At 48.1% G+C, this 19748-nt stretch overlaps 1 protein-coding gene across 4 annotated transcripts; it reads left to right on the top strand.

Moving 5' to 3' along the window:
* Positions 1 to 215: 215 nt before the first annotated feature.
* map3k15 (mitogen-activated protein kinase kinase kinase 15) lies at positions 216 to 18555 on the top strand. 4 transcript variants are annotated; one of them, XM_035618891.2, is made up of 29 exons: positions 216 to 590; positions 1545 to 1684; positions 2055 to 2078; positions 3409 to 3602; positions 4165 to 4333; positions 4437 to 4543; positions 4641 to 4811; positions 4961 to 5073; positions 5252 to 5411; positions 5783 to 5933; positions 6049 to 6156; positions 6516 to 6565; positions 6990 to 7085; positions 7348 to 7435; positions 7549 to 7682; positions 7774 to 7901; positions 8124 to 8254; positions 9115 to 9220; positions 10777 to 10934; positions 11022 to 11205; positions 11394 to 11571; positions 12356 to 12530; positions 13358 to 13543; positions 14435 to 14540; positions 14803 to 15058; positions 15880 to 15992; positions 16079 to 16185; positions 16323 to 16399; positions 16999 to 18555. In XM_035618891.2, the coding sequence occupies exons 1-29, from the start codon at positions 287 to 289 to the stop codon at positions 17090 to 17092; spliced, it is 4008 nt and encodes a 1335-aa protein (XP_035474784.2). In that variant the 5' UTR covers positions 216 to 286; the 3' UTR covers positions 17093 to 18555. The 4 variants fall into 4 exon arrangements, with proteins under 4 accessions (XP_035474784.2, XP_047185780.1, XP_047185782.1 ...); XM_047329824.1 differs by having other exon boundaries at positions 9115 to 9202; XM_047329826.1 differs by lacking the exon at positions 15880 to 15992.
* Positions 18556 to 19748: the final 1193 nt, after the last annotated feature.

Consider the following 19748-nt stretch of genomic DNA (forward strand, 5'->3'; position numbering starts at 1 on the left):
TCTCTCCCGGGGATCTAGTCGGATCCAGTCTAGGGGGGGAAGCGGGGCTTCCTGGTGCGAGATAATCGGCGGATGATGTTGGTTAATGAGGTGGAGATGCGGGGGCACACACTCCGACGCGCTCCGCTCCGGCGACGCCAGGTGCGCAACAAGTGAAGCGACAAGGAGGGACAAGGTGGGGGGGCAGGGGGGTGGGGGGGGGGGAGACAGATTAAAGCAGAGAGGTGGAAGGTAACCGGAGAAGGAAGGAGAGAAAAGCACAGGACTCTCCCCCCAGGTTCTCGCTATGGAGACGGGGCAAAGCGCGCAGGTCGCCGACATGGGAGGAGAGCACTCCGCCGGGCCGAGCGCGGTGGAACGGGACCGGGGCGACGTGTCCAGCCCCAGTCTGCCGTTCAAGCAGCGCTCCCTGCGGGTCGTGTACGTGCTGAACGACGGGCTGAAGTCGGTGATGGCGAGCAGCCCGGAGTCCGGCGCGCTCCAGTGTCTGCAGCGCGCCTGCGACGCGGAGAGCGCGCTGCTCACCACCGTCACCTTCGGCCGCCTGGACTTCGGCGAGACGTCGGTGCTGGACAGCTTCTACGATGCAGGTGCGTGCGTGCGTGCGTGAGTGTGTGTGTGACTCAACTTGTTTGGAAAAAGTCGCCCGATAGTTGGTCCAAAAGTTGCGTCCACGGCGCGTGGAGCAACGGTTAGACGCGCACCTCAATGCTGAACCAACGGATCGTGCCACCGCGCAACACGCACGCTGCAGAGCTGCGGGGCCACGGTGTTATTGTTGCGTGCGCATGCATGCGTGCACGGCTAAGCAGTGACCATATTATAGACTCCAAAAACTGTTCCTGCAAGGCTGCATAAGTGAATTATAACTGAGCTCACTGGGGGTTCAATGTTGGACTGACAACAGAACATTGAAACATATGAATGATTTATTGTAATAAGCCTCGAGTGAATGGATGAATGAGCCAAGCACGTTTTCATGTCCAGCAGCTCCACGTTTACTTGGAGGACTTTGTGTCGGTGCCTCCTTTGATTCATGAGGGATCTTCTTTACCATGTGATTGGCAGAGCTATTAGAGATCTTTAATCCATGCACCCTGTACATTCAGTACTTGTGAATCCATAATTACAGGCTCTAAACCAGGACTACACCTCAGAAGGACAGGTTCTTCCTGTCAGCAGACAAGCCCAAATATTTGTATTATCCTTCAACAGATCCATACCTGTCGCTATCCTCGGAGGCCAATGTTTCTTGGAATTTGCAATTCATAAAAAAAACTCTAAAACAAACTACCAGCTCCAGGAAAGGATTACGTGCCACATTTGTCCTTATCCGCTCATAATGCAGCAGAGGAACAAACTGCTGCAGGGAGACATGACGAGCTCCTTTTGTCCTGATGCACATTTACATTTTAGGAGGCTTTGATTAAACTCTGCCTTCTCATTTGTACAAAGAAATGCATCATATTAAATGTCAAAATGTGCTCTGAGAGGCCTGGCGTTGTTATCTTTCATCCCCCTCTTGTTGACCGTCCTCCATCCAGACATCGCGATTGTGGATATGAGCGATGTGTGTCGGCAGCCCTCCTTGTTCTACCACCTGGGCGTGAGGGAGAGCTTCGACATGGCCAACAACGTCATCCTGTACCACGACACCGACCCCGACACTGCCCAGTCGCTGAAGGTACACGACACACACACACACACACACACACACACACACACACACACCTGCTTTGAATTTCCTGTTGGTGTGATCAGAGTTCATGGACGCCATACCTTTCGCGCCTCCTTAGAACAAAGTCATCCACCCAAGTTATTTACAGACGAGTGCGAGTGCGAGTGTGTGTGTGTGTGTGTGTGTGTGTGTGTTTGTGTATGTGCGCACACTGTGCTGCCAGGGGGAAACAGCTGCTTCAAGTAGTTATGTGGCAGTGTAACTCAAGAGCACAAACACACACACACACACACACACACACACACACACACACACACTGTAGTTCTGTTGCCCAAATCTATTATGACAGGCTTTTTTTTGTTGTATCTCCTCACAGGACATGGTGGCGCAGAAAAACACGGCAAGTGTCTGTGTGTGTGTGTGTGTGTGTGTGTGTGTGTGTGTGTTTCAGTGTGTTTCAGTGTGTTTCAGTGTGTTTCAGTGCGATTTTTGTGCACAGACTGTCTCGTGCTATTTGTGGAATAATATGCGTGACTGCTGTTTGTACATGCTTTCTCTTGCTGTCACACGCACACACACACACACACACACACAGACACACACACATGCACACACATTCACACACGCTAAGTCATGTGTGGCAGGCTCCTTTAACGTACCATTCCATTATAAGTGGCTATTATTTATAGCAACTGATTTTGTGTGTGTGTGTGTGTGTGTGTGCGTGTGCGTGTGCGTGCGTGTGCGTGGAGAAGGCCTCTCGTGCTCCAGCATTAGGTTTTCCCTGGGTTCAGTTGCCTCCGGAGTACAGAGGCTCTGGACTGCGCAATAAAGTAGGTTCCGTGCTGCACCAGAGCATGCTGGGAGATTCTGTCAAAGACTAATAATAATTTCAATAACAGCAAAATTTGAAAAGAACGGGACTAAAACCACTGACCCCCCTCCCAGGAGATGTTGCGTGAATGACAAATTAAATCCCATAACAATGTGCAGCGCCTGAAGCCAAAGAGGGATAGAGTTAGAGTTGATGAACACGCTTCATCTTGTGTCTGGATCATGATGGTATCTTCATAAATACACTGTATGAAATAAGCAGATTGAATTTTGTCATGTGCAGTGCTCATTTTGAGTTATTTCGCTACTGATCTTATCCAGTGTGGTGAACAATAAGTGCACCTGAAGAATAATAAAGATCTGCTTAAAGGCCCGGGCTGGTTCCCGGCGTAGCTCCGCCCGGTTTCCTGACGACGAGGCAGAAAGGGCAAATAAAAAAGAGGAACAAAAAATATATATAAAGAGGAAACGTGATCGTCATTAATACGCCACAGATTGGACGAGCGAGAGGCAATAAGATGTTGGAGTTTGCTTGTGTGGCTTGGTTTTGTGTTGTTTGTGGGTGTTGACAGGAAAGTACGGTGGCCCTGAGGTATCAAATCACAACGACAAATGGGAAAACACCAGAGGTCAAACAGACGGAGTTTTTGTGTGATTTGCCGTGGTGATTGGCACTTCGGGGCCACCGTAGGAAAAGGGAGTGTCACCGCTTGTGTTAACCTTTGCTGTCGCCAGACGATCTCAGTTGTGAACTGATTCTCCCTTCGATAGTCACTCTCTACTCCGCTTGTCTCCTCTGCTGTCTCCTCCCCGCCTGAGATCCTTTTAGAGCCTCGCATCATCTTCAGCATCTGACACAGGGCTTGTCTTTGTTTGCCTTCACTTTCTCCGTCCAGGCCTCCAGTGGTAACTACTACTTCATCCCCTACATAGTGACGCCCAGCCACGAGTACATGTGCTGCGAGAGCGACGCCCAGCGCAGGGCCAGTGAGTACATGCAGCCCAGCTGGGACAACCTGCTGGGGCCGCTCTGCGTCCCCCTGACGGACCGCTTCACCAGCCTGCTGAAGGACATCCACGTCACGTCCTGGTGAGAGACTCGCACACACACACACACACACACACACACACACACACACACACACGAGGAAATCCAGAGCGGTCGGTCGCCGCTGCTGGAATTGAGTTTAAAAATGCCCAGTGTCGGAGGAAATCTTGCCCCATAGCATGCATCATTGGTTTGCGTGCGGAACCATCCTGTATCTTGTAGATAACAGGAAAATGATGATAGTTCTTTTCAACAGGACATTATTAAACTGTGTGCGAATGTCAGGGGACGGAATGAGAATGGGATTAAAGATGAGAATGGAATGAGATGGAAAGTGGAAAATGTGGGTACCTTGTGGGGAAAACCTGCAAAAAAACCATGAGCCTCATTTGCAGCTGCTCTTTTGTGGCAGTGTTTAAAAGTCGCAAGGGGTCAAAGAATACTATATTTAAGGCGGGACACCAATAAGATTTTTTCGCCCACTTTTCCTCATTCCAGTGTCTCCCTTCACACCCGTCTCTGCTACCAATGTGCAGCGCTTGCTTTGTCTTTTCCCGCCTCACCTGATCCGTCTCTCCTGTCGCCGTGCCGTCGTTTCGCGCAGCGCCTCCTACAAGGACACCCTGCTGAACGACATCCGCAAGGCCCGGGAGAAGTACCAGGGCGAGGAGCTGGCCAAGGAGCTGTCCCGCATCAAACTCCGGATCGACAACACCGAGGTCCTCACGCAGGACATCGTCATGAACCTGCTGTTCTCCTACAGAGACATACAGGTACGGCGTGGCGCCACTCGGGCGGTAAAAAAAACCAACAAATATCTTTTGCGATAATGAAACGCCGAGCGTCATCCGCTCCTATTTTTTTTTTTAAAACCAGGACTACGATGCCATGGTGAAGCTGGTGCAAACCCTGGAGATGTTGCCGACCTGCGATCTGGCAACGCAGCCCATGATCCAGTTCCACTACGCCTTTGCCCTCAATCGGTAGGGCCCACGCAGCAGCCGCATTCAGACTCTTTTACTCTCATACGCTCGCAGTCACGGCCCATAATTTCCCCACCCCGTGTCTGCATGAGTGCAGGAGGAACAGCCCCGGTGACCGGGAGCAGGCCCTGACGGTGATGCTGCAGGTGCTGCAGTCGTGTGAGCACCCGGCGCCGGACATGTTCTGCCTCTGCGGACGCATATACAAGGACATCTTCCTGGACTCGGACTGCAAGGACATGAAGAACCGAGACAATGCCATACAGTGGTGAGGGCTGCATTTCGCCGTGGCCCGACGCCGCGTTCCCGTTGTACCTCGGAGCCCTCCGAGTCCCGAGGTACAACGGGAACGCGGCGTGAGTCTATTCATTCGCCCCCGCGTCTTCATGCATGTGCCGCCCTGCTCCACCCCTTCAGGTACAGGAAGGGTTTCGAGCTGCAGCCGACTCTCTACTCTGGCATCAACCTGGCCGTCCTGCTCATCGTGGCCGGTCAGCAGTTCGAGAGCTCCATCGAACTGAGGAAGATAGGTGAGAGGAACCGCGAGTTCGGAAACTCGGAGCAGCCGGAACGAATCGGATTCACGCATTTTTTCACACGCGCCGGTTACTTTCAAAGGCCAATGCTGTTTAGTTCACGTGCTCTAATTGGCGGTGCCATCTTTGCCTCGCGATTTGTTTTTACAAAAACCCGTTTACGATCCTACAGGCGTGAGGTTGAACAGTCTGCTGGGGCGCAAGGGTTCCCTGGAAAAAATGAACAACTACTGGGACGTGGGGCAGTTCTTCACCGTCAGCATGCTGGCCAACGACATCCCCAAGGCCACGCAGGCGGCCGAGAAGCTCTTCAAACTGAAGCCGCCGCTCTGGTGAACACACGTTCTCTTTAACAAAGCCTGGGTGACAGTCTGAAAATGGGGTGCTCACTTGTATTTCAAGAGGTAATCAATATAGCTAGTATTATATATGCATTTGGAGGTGTAAAAGGACCCTAACGAAATCCACAGTGTCCTCGCCATCTACGAATTTAGCTAAAGCTAATGAAATGATTGATTTTGTAAAATATCAGTCATCTTTTATTAGCCACTAATAACGTATTGACGAAGGCGTTATTAGAAAGTTGCACCCTTAAAGTTTCAGTCTGACAGCTCAATAGGTAATCCTCATTTCGGCCATTTTGGAATTTGGGATAAATCTGCAGATCCCCTTGTGATTTAGGGTTTTTAACTCTTTCTCCCAGGTATTTGCGGTCGGTGGTGCAGAACCTGCAGCTGATCCAGAGGTTCAAGAAGCAGACGGTGGAGCACTCGCCCCTGCGCGAGAGACTCAACTTCTGGATGGACATCATCGTGGAGGCCACGCAGCGCACCACCAATCGCCTGCGGTTTCCTGTACAAACACACACAGACACGCTGGAGATATTAATACGCACCCGGCCCTCAGGTACAGTGTTTCAGAGACATGCAAACTTGTCTTTTCATCTCTCTTGTTGTCTGTCCGTCGCAGGTGTTGATCCTGGAGCCCACAAAGGTTTACCAGCCCTCCTACGTGTCCATCAACAACGAGGCGGAAGAGAAGAACGTCTCCATTTGGCACGTTTCTCCTGCCGAAACAGTAAGAATATCACTTGAAGTGTGTTTTCAATTTTTACTTCGAAAACGCTGAAAATTTGTATAAAATTTGAAGCATTGCAAAAACTAAAGGTGTTTTAATTAAAAAAAAACTGAATCCAACAAAGTGCAATGGAAACATACAGTGAATAAAACATAATCCGCAGGAAGCAAGTGACTTGACAGATGAAAGTAAGATTAATTGGAATAATAATTTTAATATTTGCGTCACATTGATTTGCATATTTTTAAGAATTAAATTCTTAGTTAGCCTCTAATGCTTTTGTCCTGGTTGGATATCTGAGCTTCAAGAGTACAAGTGAACAAATTGTGTGCAAATTAAAAAAAAAATTTTCATTGCAGAAAGGGATCCACGAGTGGAACTTCACCGCAACGTCCATAAAAGGCATTAGGTACTGTATGGCTGAACAGTTGGAGGAAATTTTGCTAAGATGCATGTTGAATATTGTTCAGCCAATATTTTTATGATAAATTTTCACAAGTTGCAAAGTTATTTTTTGCATTTTCACTTTCACTTTAATTTTGGATTGAAAGTCACACGTGACATTTTAAATATCATAAGGTCATTCAGATATCATACATGATACCAGATAATATTCTATAATATATTAATAGCTGCATTTTGAACTGAATGACCACTTGACCAACATTTGTCCAATGCCCTTGTGAATTGGTCTTTACATGCACAGTAAAAACTTCCAATGGAAAGTTTGAGATCACATTACATGGAAGTGAGAAAATCACAGACAGAAAAGAAAGAAAAAACAACAACATTTTGATATAATACTCGGTCCAATCTGAATATCCCGTTGGCAGCATCAGCAAGTTTGACGAGCGCTGCTGCTTCCTCTACGTCCACGACAACTCCGACGACTTCCAGATCTACTTCTCCACTGAGGAGCAGTGCGGTCGGTGAGGACACACACCTCTAGACGTGTCTGTGTAGGTGTGTGTGTGTTTGTATCACAGCATGGCCTAGCCATGAATTGGAGATAATTATAATGCTTTTGTGTGTGTGTGTGTGTGTGTGTGTGTGTTCGTGTGTGTGTGTGTGTGTGTGTGTGTGTGTGTGTGTGTGTGTGTGTGTGTGTGTGTGTGTGTGTGTGTGTGTGTGTGTGTGTGTGTGTGTGTGTGTGTGTGTGTGTGTGTGTGTGTGTGTGTGTGTGTGGTTCAGATTCTGCTCCATGGTGAAAGAGATGATATCTGACGGGACAGGAAATGCTGTGGAGCTGGAAGGGGAGGGAGATGGAGACACCCTGGAGGTCAGAACATCGCTTTTTACATGAAATATCTATGTTTATAGCTCCGGTTGATGATCGTTAATAAAGAGTACATATGTGTGTGTGTGTGTGTGTGTGTGTGTGTGTGTTGACAGTACGAGTATGACACCGATGAGACGGAGGACAGGGTTGTGTTGGGGCGGGGAACCTACGGAGTGGTGTACGCCGGGCGAGACCTCAGCAACCAGGTCCGGATCGCCATCAAAGAGATCCCAGAGAGAGACAGCAGGTAGGTGTCGGGTGGATTTTTCTAATTCTTTAGATTTGGAATTACCTGAATAATGAAATGAGGGATAAATTGTCTTTGCTGTGGGAACCAGGTACTCGCAGCCCCTCCACGAAGAGATCGCCCTTCACAAGTACCTGAAGCACAGGAACATCGTTCAGTACCTGGGCTCCGTCTCCGAGAACGGATACATCAAGATCTTCATGGAACAAGTGCCGGGAGGTGCGTTTGTACGGGACAGAAAGATACGGTGGAGTATGCCATACCGTACCTGGGCAGGCGGGCAGATATTCTTGTGGAAGAAACTCATTGGGGACAAACTGTCTGTTTCTTTAGAGATCGGTGCTTGCTCGCCCCCCTCGGCCACTGGGCGGTCTCTCTAACCGCCTGGTCGTCCTCCCGTTTCATGACAGGTGTTGGACACTGCTTCTCTCCTTTCCCCAGGGAGCCTGTCGGCGTTGCTGCGGTCCAAGTGGGGCCCGCTGAAGGAGGCCACGATCATCTTCTACACCCGGCAGATCCTGGAGGGCCTCAGATACCTGCACGAGAACCAGATCGTCCACAGAGATATCAAGGTACAGCGCAGCGCCGCCGCACAAGTTTCACTGCGACTCTGGATCCTTCACGTCTTTACCCCCCAAACCTTCTGACAAGACTTCTATAACACAGACGTTTTGTAAAGATCTGGTACATGTGCTCAACTTAAGCCTCAGTACTTGCAAAGACCATACGGCGTTTGGTCTTTGCAAGTTTTATCTTGCTCCGGCTCCGACAACCTGCTCAAACCGCCCAACTCCAACTACCTGAGGTGTGTGTGTGTGTGTGTGTGTGTGTGTGTGTGTGTGTGTGTGTGTGTGTGTGTGTTTAATCACACTTTGTGGGAGTTCATTCAGATGAGCTGGGTTGAGTTTAAAGAAGAGGTTGGATTCTCAGATCTCATCCGTCTCAGCTGCTTTGCTGAATTTGCACAAAAACTCACGTCAACTTGGCATATTCTCTTTGATGAAACTGAAAACTGAAACTGAAAACGCTGTGAGAGGCAACAAGCTGAGAAAGATTGACTCCCCTTACCATTTTTTTTCACCGCAGACATTTTCACATTTCAGGTGGAAGTAATCCAACACTGCTGATGGCTCTTTTGTTTCTTTTCATTCAGCCGATCTACCGCGTTACGCCAGGGAGCGAGTATAATTTATTGCAGGGCCCTGTAAATAGAACCACTGAATAAAAGTCGCAGCCACCGTTAACGTTATTAATACCGACTTGCTGGAACAGAACCGCCATTAACAGAGTTACACCTTCGTTTTTTTTAAATCACTGCACATGTATCGGCATAATTTTGTTATTATTGCAGATAATGTTTAAAGTTTCCTCATTGTGAAATATATATACAATTATAGTAATATTTTAATTTGTCTGCCTGTCTGTCCATCAGGGTGATAACGTCTTGGTGAACACCTACAGTGGCGTCTTGAAGATCTCCGACTTCGGCACCTCCAAGCGTTTGGCGGGAGTCAACCCCTGTACGGAAACATTCACCGGTAACTTAACCACGCCAATACTTCTTGCAATAAATTGCCTATATTTTGCACACGCACACACAAAAAACACATGAAAACATGCAATTTATTTGTAGCTGAAGTGCCCAAAAAATCCCCCAGATTACAGATATTCCCAGGCGCTCCAACGTATAGGCAATATAAGAACAGCAGGTTTCCATCCAAACGGAGCCGTCGCTTTAAATCAACTTTACTTCCAGTTATGCAAATATTATTAATAGTCGGTTTGTTGAGGTTAACTGCATATTTTCCATTCAGTTGCCATTAAACTATTGCAGTAGAAGTAAGATACAATAAGCTTTAAAAAAGATAAGATAAAATAGAATAATCTCTATTACAGCAGATCAGTGGATGGTGAAAATAAGTCAAACATCAGTATAACATCCAATAAAAACATAAGGGAATATAAAAAATAGCAATATGACACACAACAGACACATGAGAAGATGATGTAACGATGTAAAGGAGCAAGAGGAAGTAGAAAACATGATGGAAATGTGGCTTCATGCATTTATTTGTGGGACTAATTAGTTTCCCCACAGCTCCAAGCGGATGTTTTCGTCCGGCCATAGTTTTCCGCCGTACGTACATTTCATCCGGCGACTCGCATTTCTCATGATTTATTCACTCGGTCCGTTTCCATTGCTCCTGGTGACGGATGGAAACGAAGACGTTTTGTACTTGGGGAACTTTGAGGTGTGAATCGGTGGTTTCACGGCAACATTATCAACATCAGAATGACGAGATCTTTCCGTGCTATATCGTATCACCAGAATAACTGTGAATAGAGCCACGTGAGGCTGAACAGTAATGACTCGCGCAGGATGAAACCAGCTCCACAAAGTGCTAATGCAGTCCGGGCAGGCGTAAGTGGAGTCGTAGAAAAAGAAATGCTGCAGTCCCGAGTTCCAGACTAAGTGCAAATATCAAATGACCCCTCAAAATATCAAGAGTCACCGTCGGCCTCTATGGAAACACTCGGTGCGCGTGCACGCGTACGCACGTGCGCGCTCTCTGGGCCATCTGGCAGCCGGCGGGCCGGCGAGGTGTGCAATTAGATCAGCTAATCAGGCGGAGGCAGAAGGGTGTTTACCTTTCATTAGCAGGTGTGTGTGTGTGTGTGTGTGTGTGTGTGTGTGTGTGTTTGTTCTCTCTCTCTCTGTTTACATCTGCATTGAGAGCACAAATGCCAAATCTGCTCAGAATGACGGACAAAATACTCACAGATAAAAAAAATAAGACAATGACCAAACGATAATCAGAATATATAACATATTATTCCCATAGCAACGTTCAGGACTGAAGCAACTCCAATCTCATGAGTCTGAAAGTTTCGAATTAATTTGCTGGATGCAAGTTACAGTCAGAGTTCATTCCCAGTGAGGATGGAAATCATCTTTTAATTATGACATGCAAACTTTTGCCACCTGTCCAGAAAAGGTCTTCTAACGTTTCTGTTTTTTTTTTACAGTAGCTGCTGCTAATCTGATAGGGAAAATCGATATCCCCAGGTTTACTATCACGCTGTCTGTGTGCAGGTACGCTGCAGTACATGGCGCCGGAAATCATCGACAAGGGCCCTCGGGGGTACGGGGCCCCGGCTGACATCTGGTCCCTCGGGTGCACCATCATAGAAATGGCCACCGGGAAGCCGCCCTTCCATGAGCTGGGGGAGCCGCAGGCAGCCATGTTTAAGGTCGGTCAAACGGTGACTCGGCGTATAACTATATCTATCTCGAAGTCTTTCTGTACACGGCTTTGATTTCCTAACTTTGCGCTCCAGGTGGGCATGTTCAAGATCCACCCGGAGATCCCCGAGTCTCTGTCGCTGGAGGCCAAGTCGTTCATCCTGCGCTGCTTCGAGCCCGACCCCCACAAGAGAGCCATCGCCTCGGACCTGCTCAAGGACACGTTCGTCAGGCACAACGCCAAGGGCAAGAAGAGCAAGATCGCCTTCAAGCCATCAGGTTGACAAACGAAATGCGCAGAAAATACGGCGTGATGCGATTCTGGGAAAGAGGGCAACGTACAGTGTCATCCACAACAAATCAGATCCGCCATCTGTCCTCATTTGTGTAGTAGAATTAGTCTACAGTCTACAGCTGTTCATGGTGTGTGTGTGTGTGTGTGTGTGTGTGTTTTTTCCCCCCGGCAGACTACATCCACAACGTGTCCCTGCCGGTGCAGTTGCAATGCGAGGCCACCGGGAGCAGCAGCAGCGAGCACGGCTCCGTGAGCCCCGACTGCGACTCCAAACACGACGTCTTCTTCGAGAAGAAGAAGAGCTCCGGGTCCGACAACCTGCTCAAACCGCCCAACTCCAACTACCTGAGGTGTGTGTGTGTGTGTGTGTGTGTGTGTGTGTGTGTGTGTGTGTGTGTGTGTGTGTGTGTGTTTCATCACACTTTGTGGGAGTTCATTCAGATGAGCTGGGTCAAGTTTAAAGAAGAGGTCCGATTCTCAGATCTCCTCCGTCTCAGAATTTGCACAAAAACTCACGTCAACTTGGCATATTCACTTTGATGACCTCATAAAAAACCCCTCTCGTGACAGAAATGTTTATGAATGAGAAAAAAAACAAATCACCGGAGGAACTCTTTCTCTTAGAGCATTAACAATGTGTGTTTCTGCTGACGAAATCCTGCCGGCACGGAACAGTTTGTGTGGGAAGATGTGAATGAATGTGCATGTGTTTGCAGATGTGTGTGTGTGTGTGAATGTGAGTGTGAATGTGTGTGTGTGTGTGTGTGTGTGTGTGAATGTGAGTGTGTGTGTGTGTGTGCTGGCAGGTGGCCTCATTGTGCTCACCGTGTGCTCCGCCGCCTTTTACAACACTGACATAATGAGGTCTGATCACTTTATGAGCTTCAGCTGGCGGGCTGAGCACACACACACGTGCACACGGCGTGCCCGCGCACATGGCGTGCACACGGCGTGCGCCGCTGACTCATGCCGCCGCTGCACTTTCCTGGGCACACACAGTCGCCAGGAGAGGCTTGTATCTGTAAATAATGCCCCGTCGTAAATCCATTGTGTGCTCGTTGTCTCGCGATTTATATCGCCGTGACATCACCGTGTGTGTGTGTGTGTGTGTGTGTGTGTGCGTGTATGTTGCAGTGTGCCAGACGAGGGTTCGGTGTCGGAGGACCGCAGTGCCCCCCCGTCCCCCGAGGACCGGGACAGCGGCCTGTTCCTGCTGAAGAAGGACAGTGAGCGACGCTCCATCCTGTACAAAGTCCTCAACGACGACCAGGACAAGGTCATCTCCAACCTCAAGGAGAACTACATCCAGGTGTGTGTGTGTGTGTGTGTGTGTGTGTGTGCCAGTTCGTGTGCTTTTCGTGGACCGAATCAAGTCATGTGACCTCCGCAGCGAGGACATTTTGGGAAAGTGCGGACATTTTTGCCGGCTCCTCACATTGTGACACACTTTCAAAGGCTCTTTTGAGAGTTGAAACCATAAACTGTATATAAAAACCATATACCATCACCCCGTCGTGTCTGAAGACTGTGTTCTCTGGATTGACCAGCAGGGGGCGACTCCACTGGTTGTGTCTGTAGAAGTCTATGAGTGAACTGAAGTGAACTTTTTCCTGAGGAGTTTCTTATTCAATCTCTAGTTCCGAGTCTTCTTCAGTACAGCATGATGTTCATTTAGTAAATTATGGTCACTTTAGTGTAAAATAGGCGATAAAGCACCGTGGTGTGGATACGGTGTGATTGACAGCTGGTACTGTCCAATCGGTGCATGGTTGCAGGTGTAGGTGGACGAGCTCTAAGTCAGGCCACACCCCCAATTCTACGTCTGGTTCCAAAAATAACAAGGTCACAACCAGAGACTCTAAATTAGTATCAGTTATTAGTTACCTACGAGTTTATCTTTACGTTCGATGTATAAATTTGCAGTTTGCTTTCTGACATACACTATAAAGTAACTTTGAAATTCAACTACTGTACATGAATCTGTCATTAAACCATATCACTAATAGAGTTTATATTAGGATCGTTGGACTTACGGGCTCAGTAAACATAAATCATGGCCTTGATGAAATTCAAATGATTTCTGAGTGTAAATGTGTACGTGTGTGTTTGCATATTTGTGTGTATATGTGCGTACAGGGCAGCGAGGAGCTCCAGCTGTCTGTCGAGCACATCAAGCAGATCATCTGCATCCTGCGAGACTTCATCCACTCCCCGGAGCGACGCGTCATGGCGGCCACCATCTCCAAGCTCAAGCTGGACCTGGACTTCGACTCCACCTACATCAACCAGATCCAACTGGTGCTGTTCGGCTTCCAGGACTCGGTCAGAACCGAACACACACGCACACGCACACGCACACACACACACACACACACACACACACACACACACACACACACACACACACACACACACACACACACACACACACACACACACACACACACACACACACACACACACACAAACACACACTGGCTCATATATCAAAATAGCTGATGTGAGCAAATGTAGTTAAAGATAATACCTGTTCAAATATCACATCATCTCTATGTACTATAGCAAGGCAAGATTTCTATAAAATGAATGATGACTTTGGAGTAGAAATAAATGTGCTGTGGATTATGAATGAGACACTACAGTGTGAATGTATTTGGCGGCATCTAGTGGTGAGGTTTTATATTACAACCAACTCCACTCACTCTCCTCAGGTTTTGCCAAAAATGATTTGAATATCTTTTCCTATCTTTATCTATCTTTTCCATTTCACAATTTCACCAAAACATTTTTTACAAAGTTTTATTGTTTCCCCTTGATATGAATTTTGAATTTTGATGGAAAATACACCACAAGGACTAAGTTGTAGAAAATATTGAAAGTCAACTGTGATAACTCAATGTGTTATGAACAAAAATGTCCCAGATTTCTCTGAATCATGAGTTGCATATGACAACACGCAGATTATGAAATGACATATTATAACATCAATATTAATAAATAAATGCAGAAATTAAAAATCATATACACAAATAAATAAATACAATTTGCGAGGAAAAAGGTAATTTCACTTCATTTTTTGTCCTTCATAGCAGAAGAGCTGATTTAGTCAAATTAACTTGTCGTGTCATTTCAGGCCTGTAGTTAATCTCTTCTCGTGTGTGTGTGTGTGTGTGCGTGCGTGCGTGCGTGCGTGCGTGCGTGTGACGCTCTCAGGTGAACAAGGTCCTGAGGAATCATCACATCAAGCCCCACTGGATGTTCGCCATGGACAACATCATCCGCCGCGCCGTGCAGGCGGCCATCACCATCCTCATCCCAGGTGGGCGCCCGCTCAGCCGCCGCCCTGCCTGAACCTTTGCCTCCACCTAGTGGACACGTGCAGAACTTTAAATATTTGTACAATGTCACCAGAAATGTAACCATGTATTGTACATTTATTGTAAATGTACAATAAATGTGCAATAATTTGTAATGGCCTTAACCCTTGAATGTAAGGCCGCATTATGATATATTCATGTTTAAAATTCCGGGGTATTTTCTACATAATAGTTTCAAGATAATTCCCTATTTCCAACCGACAGAGCTGCAGACCCACTTCGGCCCGGCGTCGGAGTGCGAGGGAGCCGAGAAGGAGGACGAGGTGGACGAGGAGGAGGCGGAGTTCGGGCCCGTTTTGGCCCCTCACGCCGCCGCCGCCGCCGACGACTCGGGCCCGCCGGCCGACCCCGCCCACTCGGCGGTCAGCGCGCTGACCTCCTCCGCCCACTCCCACGAGCACCAGCGCTCGCATCAGCAGCTGGGAGCGCAGCTGGGACGGCTCAAACATGAGACCAACCGGTAAACACACACTCGTAAAAAAAAAACCCCAACACTTTCAGCAGCAGCTGTACGCCTACGTGTCGGCGACAGTCATAGCCGGAGGCGTGACATTTTCCGTCTGATTGTCCGCCCGTCCTTGGAACGCAATATCTCAGGAATTTAAGTTTATTTATTTGTGTGTAGTATGAACATAACCCTGTATTTTTTATATTCAATTTGTTGCCTAGTCTTTTGACTTTATTTGCTGCAGTCACAAGTACATTGCTCTGGCGTGGGGTCGCTAAAGTTGATCTTATTCTTTCAAATTTGGCACAAACATTCGCCCGGACCTGAGGACGACTTGATGTGATTTTGGTGGTCAAAGGTCACTGTTGCCTCACGTCACATGTTTTTTGCGCCTTTACTCAAGCGTTCGTACGCTAAATACACTTTTAATGATTCACATCAAATGGATCCCCCCGCTGAGGTCAAATTCAGGTGAGCCATTGAAAGATGCAATCGCATACTTTCTTACACACTCACTTACACACACACACACACACACACACGGATCATTGCACATCGTGTGAACAGTCACGGTGATGAAATTCTGCTTAAATACGTGACTGAGGTGGAAGAGATGGAGGGAATGTGACCCTACAAGCGCACGCAGCACACACACACACACACACACACACACACAAAAACAAAACACTCACAAGGGCTTCAGGCGATCAATGGGCGTCATGGGCGGCAAAAAACCCACAGGATGATGACACACGCAGCTAATTGTTTGTGTGTCTGCGGAGTATGGAGCTTATTGCAACTGATGTCACTGTTGCTGCCGTGGCCCCCTGCAGGCTGCTGGAGGAGCTGCTGCAGAAGGAGAGGGAGTACCAGCAGGTGCTGAAGACCACGCTGCAGCAGAGGGCGCACGAACTGGACCTGGTCCGGGTGCGACTCAGGCCCCCGGGTAAACGCACCGGTCGGCCGACTCATCGATCCGTCGTCTCGTGCTGCTCACTGAATCCGTTTTTTTGTTTTCTCCCTTCCTCATAGACGTCTCACCTCCGTCCATCTTCCAGATCCCGGCGGATCACGAGCCCGACAAGCAGCTCATGGACTGGCTGAAGGAGCAGGGCGCGGACGCAGACACCATAGACAAGGTTGACGAATCTGCTCCGGCCGTTGTTCACATCCGCCCGCAGCTTCGTAGACGTATAGAAAAGTGTGTGTGTGTGTGTGTGTGTGTGTTAGTGGCTGTGAACTACAGTTGGTCCCTCTTGTGTTTTTTCTCTCCCAGTTTGTGCTGGAGGAATACACGCTGGCTGACATTCTCAACGACGTTACCAAAGACGACCTCCGCTGTCTACGTCTACGGTATCTGCTCCATCAACTCTGTGTTTCCTGTCTTATTTTAAAAGGGGTTCGCGGGATTAAAGACGCCCCCTCGATGGGTTTGCTGGTCGCCCCAGCTTCTCTAGGCCTCCATAAACTATTGAATAGCCATTTTGGAAAAAAAAGGTTGAATGCTCTCGTGGATTTTGAAGTGTAGCTTTCCCCGGTCGACATGGTTGCAGGCTATCTGACTGCGGAATCAGCTGTTGCCTAAGGGATCCGCGTTATGACACCTTGCAGGTTTCTTTTCCGCGAGACACCGGGCAGGTTTTTGCGGTTTGAGTTTCGTCGGGGCTGTTTCCACATTAGATACGTGTGTCCACGTCTTTTCTATCCGAGGCAATGTGCCGCCGCCGTCTCGCGCTCCCGTTTGAGGACGCCGGCGACGCGACCCAAATCGGCGTTTGCCATTTTTATAGTTTCAGCGTCAGATTCAAAGCCTGATATAAAAAATAAATAAATAAAAGCCAATGAAGTTATTTGTCCTCTAAGGTGAGGTGGCAGACAGTTGATTTTATCTTCCTCTTTGATAGCGTCCCGCCCCAAGCAGCCACCACTAACCCCCGCCCCTCTCCCCTCAGGGGCGGAGTCCTCTGCCGCATCTGGCGAGCCATCCAGCGGCACCGAGAGCGAGAGAGGCTGACGAGCGACGGACAGTCGGAGGACGACGCGTGATGGGACGCAGGGGGACGACGACAGACTCTTTGTTTTGCGGAAACATGCACATCCGCTCGCCGCCATCCACTCCGCACGGCCTCCTCTCTCTCTCTCTCTCTCTCTCTCTCGTCTCTTCCTGCGCCTCGCCTCTTCACGGCGTCGTCTCTGCAATCGTTCACACAGGGAACCGACTGAGTGGCTGCTCGCCCGTGCGTCTCCGCACAGAGTCCGACTTGACCAGACCAAAGGCGCTTCAGTGCCAGCGCTACTCTTTTTGTGCATTCGATTGTGTATTTAATATTTCTATTTAATTGTACTTGAGGATCTTATGAGAAGAAAAAAAAAAAAAAGCACCGTAGCAAACAAGGAATTCTTTCTTCCGTTTTATGCGATACCAGCGGTGTACTTGAAATGTTAGCGTTTCCAGTTTTGTGGCCTAAACTCTTTAAAAAAAAGTCCATTGAAAACGTATAGACACTCACCTGTAACACGAATGCACTTCCATGTATGTGTGTCACGAGAAAATGCTTGTAAATTGTGATTACATTTATTTTGGGATAACATGGCGGTCCTTACCAAACACTGTTTATGAGAATGGACAAAGTCACCGGGTCCGGAAAGTGAAGCCAAAGTGCCTGAAGCCTGTGTTCTCTTGAATCACCAGCAGAGGGCGACTCCGCTGGTTGCTCCTATAGAACGTTGAGAGAAAGAGACTCCGCTTCTCACTCGATTTGTAACGTTGATGGTTTCAAATCTGCAATACAGCACGATTGTCGACGATTGGTCTCACTTAGGGCAAAAACAGACGACGGAGCCTGGTACGCGTCGGGGCGCGGCTACGGTGTGACTGTCAGCTAGTCCCGACCAATAGATGCAGGGGGTTGCAGGTGTAGGTGGGCTCACAGCGGACCAGCTCTCTGGCACGCCCACCCCCCCCCACTGCTCCCTATATGGTCACTTCTGGTTCCCCTCGAAAAAACCAAGATGTCAAAATACCAGACTCAAGGCTTAATCACTTAACTCGCTGATTATGTTGCAGAAGTGAAAAAGTTTCTCTGTCCTTAAAACGTGTCTCACATGGTATCAGTACCTCAACCTACGTCAAAAAAACGAACTGCAAACCGTCAATGCGGATATTACATTTCCCCAAAACCTGCCAAACCGCCGAACTCTGTGACCTCCAGAGACCACTAACGCACACGCTGTCGACTGCTCAGGCCTCTGTCAGCCAAAGCCCAATGCCTTAAGTTTTTGAGAAGTAAAAGTAGCCGCGCTGAGATGATTGACTGAAACATGCACACACCACCACTGCCTTTATATCTGTGAGAATGTAATACATTAGAGTTCCTTGATATTCTCGATGAATTGGCGGTCATATGTCTCCTCTGTCTGTACCTGTGTTCAACTGTTAGATGTATGTATGTGCTTGTGTGTTTCCACAGTCGCTTAAACCTGGCTGCAATAAACCTGGAAATAATGGAGCTGTTGTCACCTGTCAATGAGGTATTTATGCGGGCAGCTATTGGAAAATCTTTTGGTATTCTTTTATTGGCCAAGTTGAGACTACAGTCTCGTGTACAACTCGGACGCTTTCATATGGTCTCTCACCTTCTGTGAAGAGATGGTGTCCTCATACTCGAGCGGGCGGTTTACACCAACCTAACCTTTCCGCTGTTCTTTGCCAGATTGTCCAAAAACACCTGAAGGTTGAGCTGAATCAACAATTCATTCATTATTATCTGGCCCTTTAAGCTTTCCCCCCCGAACCTGTTTGCCCAACCCTTGTGCATCATCACTGCCCACTATACTTTCACTTCCTCCCACAGCTCTGCAGATTTCATCACCTTATCTGGCTTCCCACCAGTTTTTTAGATTAGATCTAAGTAAACTACCTGTTGAGTCAAGCGTGCTGCTATCTGTGGCAGATAGCCTTGACATTCTCCTCAGCATTCCAGGATTGCGATCAGGCTCTTTGGAGGGAGAGTGAGCTAGTATACGTTTTACTTTCTGAAGACTTGCTTCACCCAAATAACCCCATTATATAGAATATGTCAAACCCAAAGACAATAATTCAGCTTTGTGAGGCTGAATTTAGGCCTCACAAATTTTTTTTTTTTACCTTTTAGCCAATAATTGCTGACATGCAGTCAACACAAAGTACAGGCGAGTTAAGGGATCAACCCGGGTCTTCTGGAGACCATGAATGTACACGGTAAATCGTCAAGTTATTGTTGAGATATAGCAGCCTAGGCCCAAAGTGTTAGACCGACGTTCCAAGATTGCCATCCATCTGTTTCCGTTCTTTTTCTTCTTCTTCTATGACAGCTAGGGGCCTCGACTTCCCGTGATTGATCCAAAAGTCCAAACCGTCCAAAAAGAAACTTGTTTCAGTTTGACCACCTCTTTTGGTCGGACCAAATTCTTTGTCTATTGGTATTGACCGTGGTCCGGGGCACCTCTCACACCTGCAAAAGAAAATGGCAGCCGCCGCCCCCCCCACTGTAAACAAGGTCACATGCCTGGACATTCCCACTTTTTATCGTCTGTTACTATTTCGAGCTCGTTGGCTATTTTTAGCTCCTCGAGGCTGAGGTGTAATGTGACTTCATGTGCGTGGTCATGGTCATCCAAGGTCCAGGTAAAAGGATGAGGCCACTACGTTCTCTGGAGTTTG

The sequence above is a fragment of the Scophthalmus maximus genome, chromosome 21, assembly GCF_022379125.1.
Source record: "Scophthalmus maximus strain ysfricsl-2021 chromosome 21, ASM2237912v1, whole genome shotgun sequence".
Taxonomy (NCBI): domain Eukaryota; kingdom Metazoa; phylum Chordata; class Actinopteri; order Pleuronectiformes; family Scophthalmidae; genus Scophthalmus; species Scophthalmus maximus.

Excerpts from the sequence above, each read along its gene's own strand:
- map3k15 (XM_035618891.2), top strand. The coding sequence starts at position 287 with ATGGAGACGGGGCAAAGCGCGCAGGTCGCCGACATGGGAGGAGAGCAC. Across the intron at positions 4,544-4,640 it reads TACGCCTTTGCCCTCAATCG|GAGGAACAGCCCCGGTGACC; the intron begins GTAGGGCCCACG and ends GCATGAGTGCAG. Across the intron at positions 11,206-11,393 it reads GATCGCCTTCAAGCCATCAG|ACTACATCCACAACGTGTCC; the intron begins GTTGACAAACGA and ends TCCCCCCGGCAG.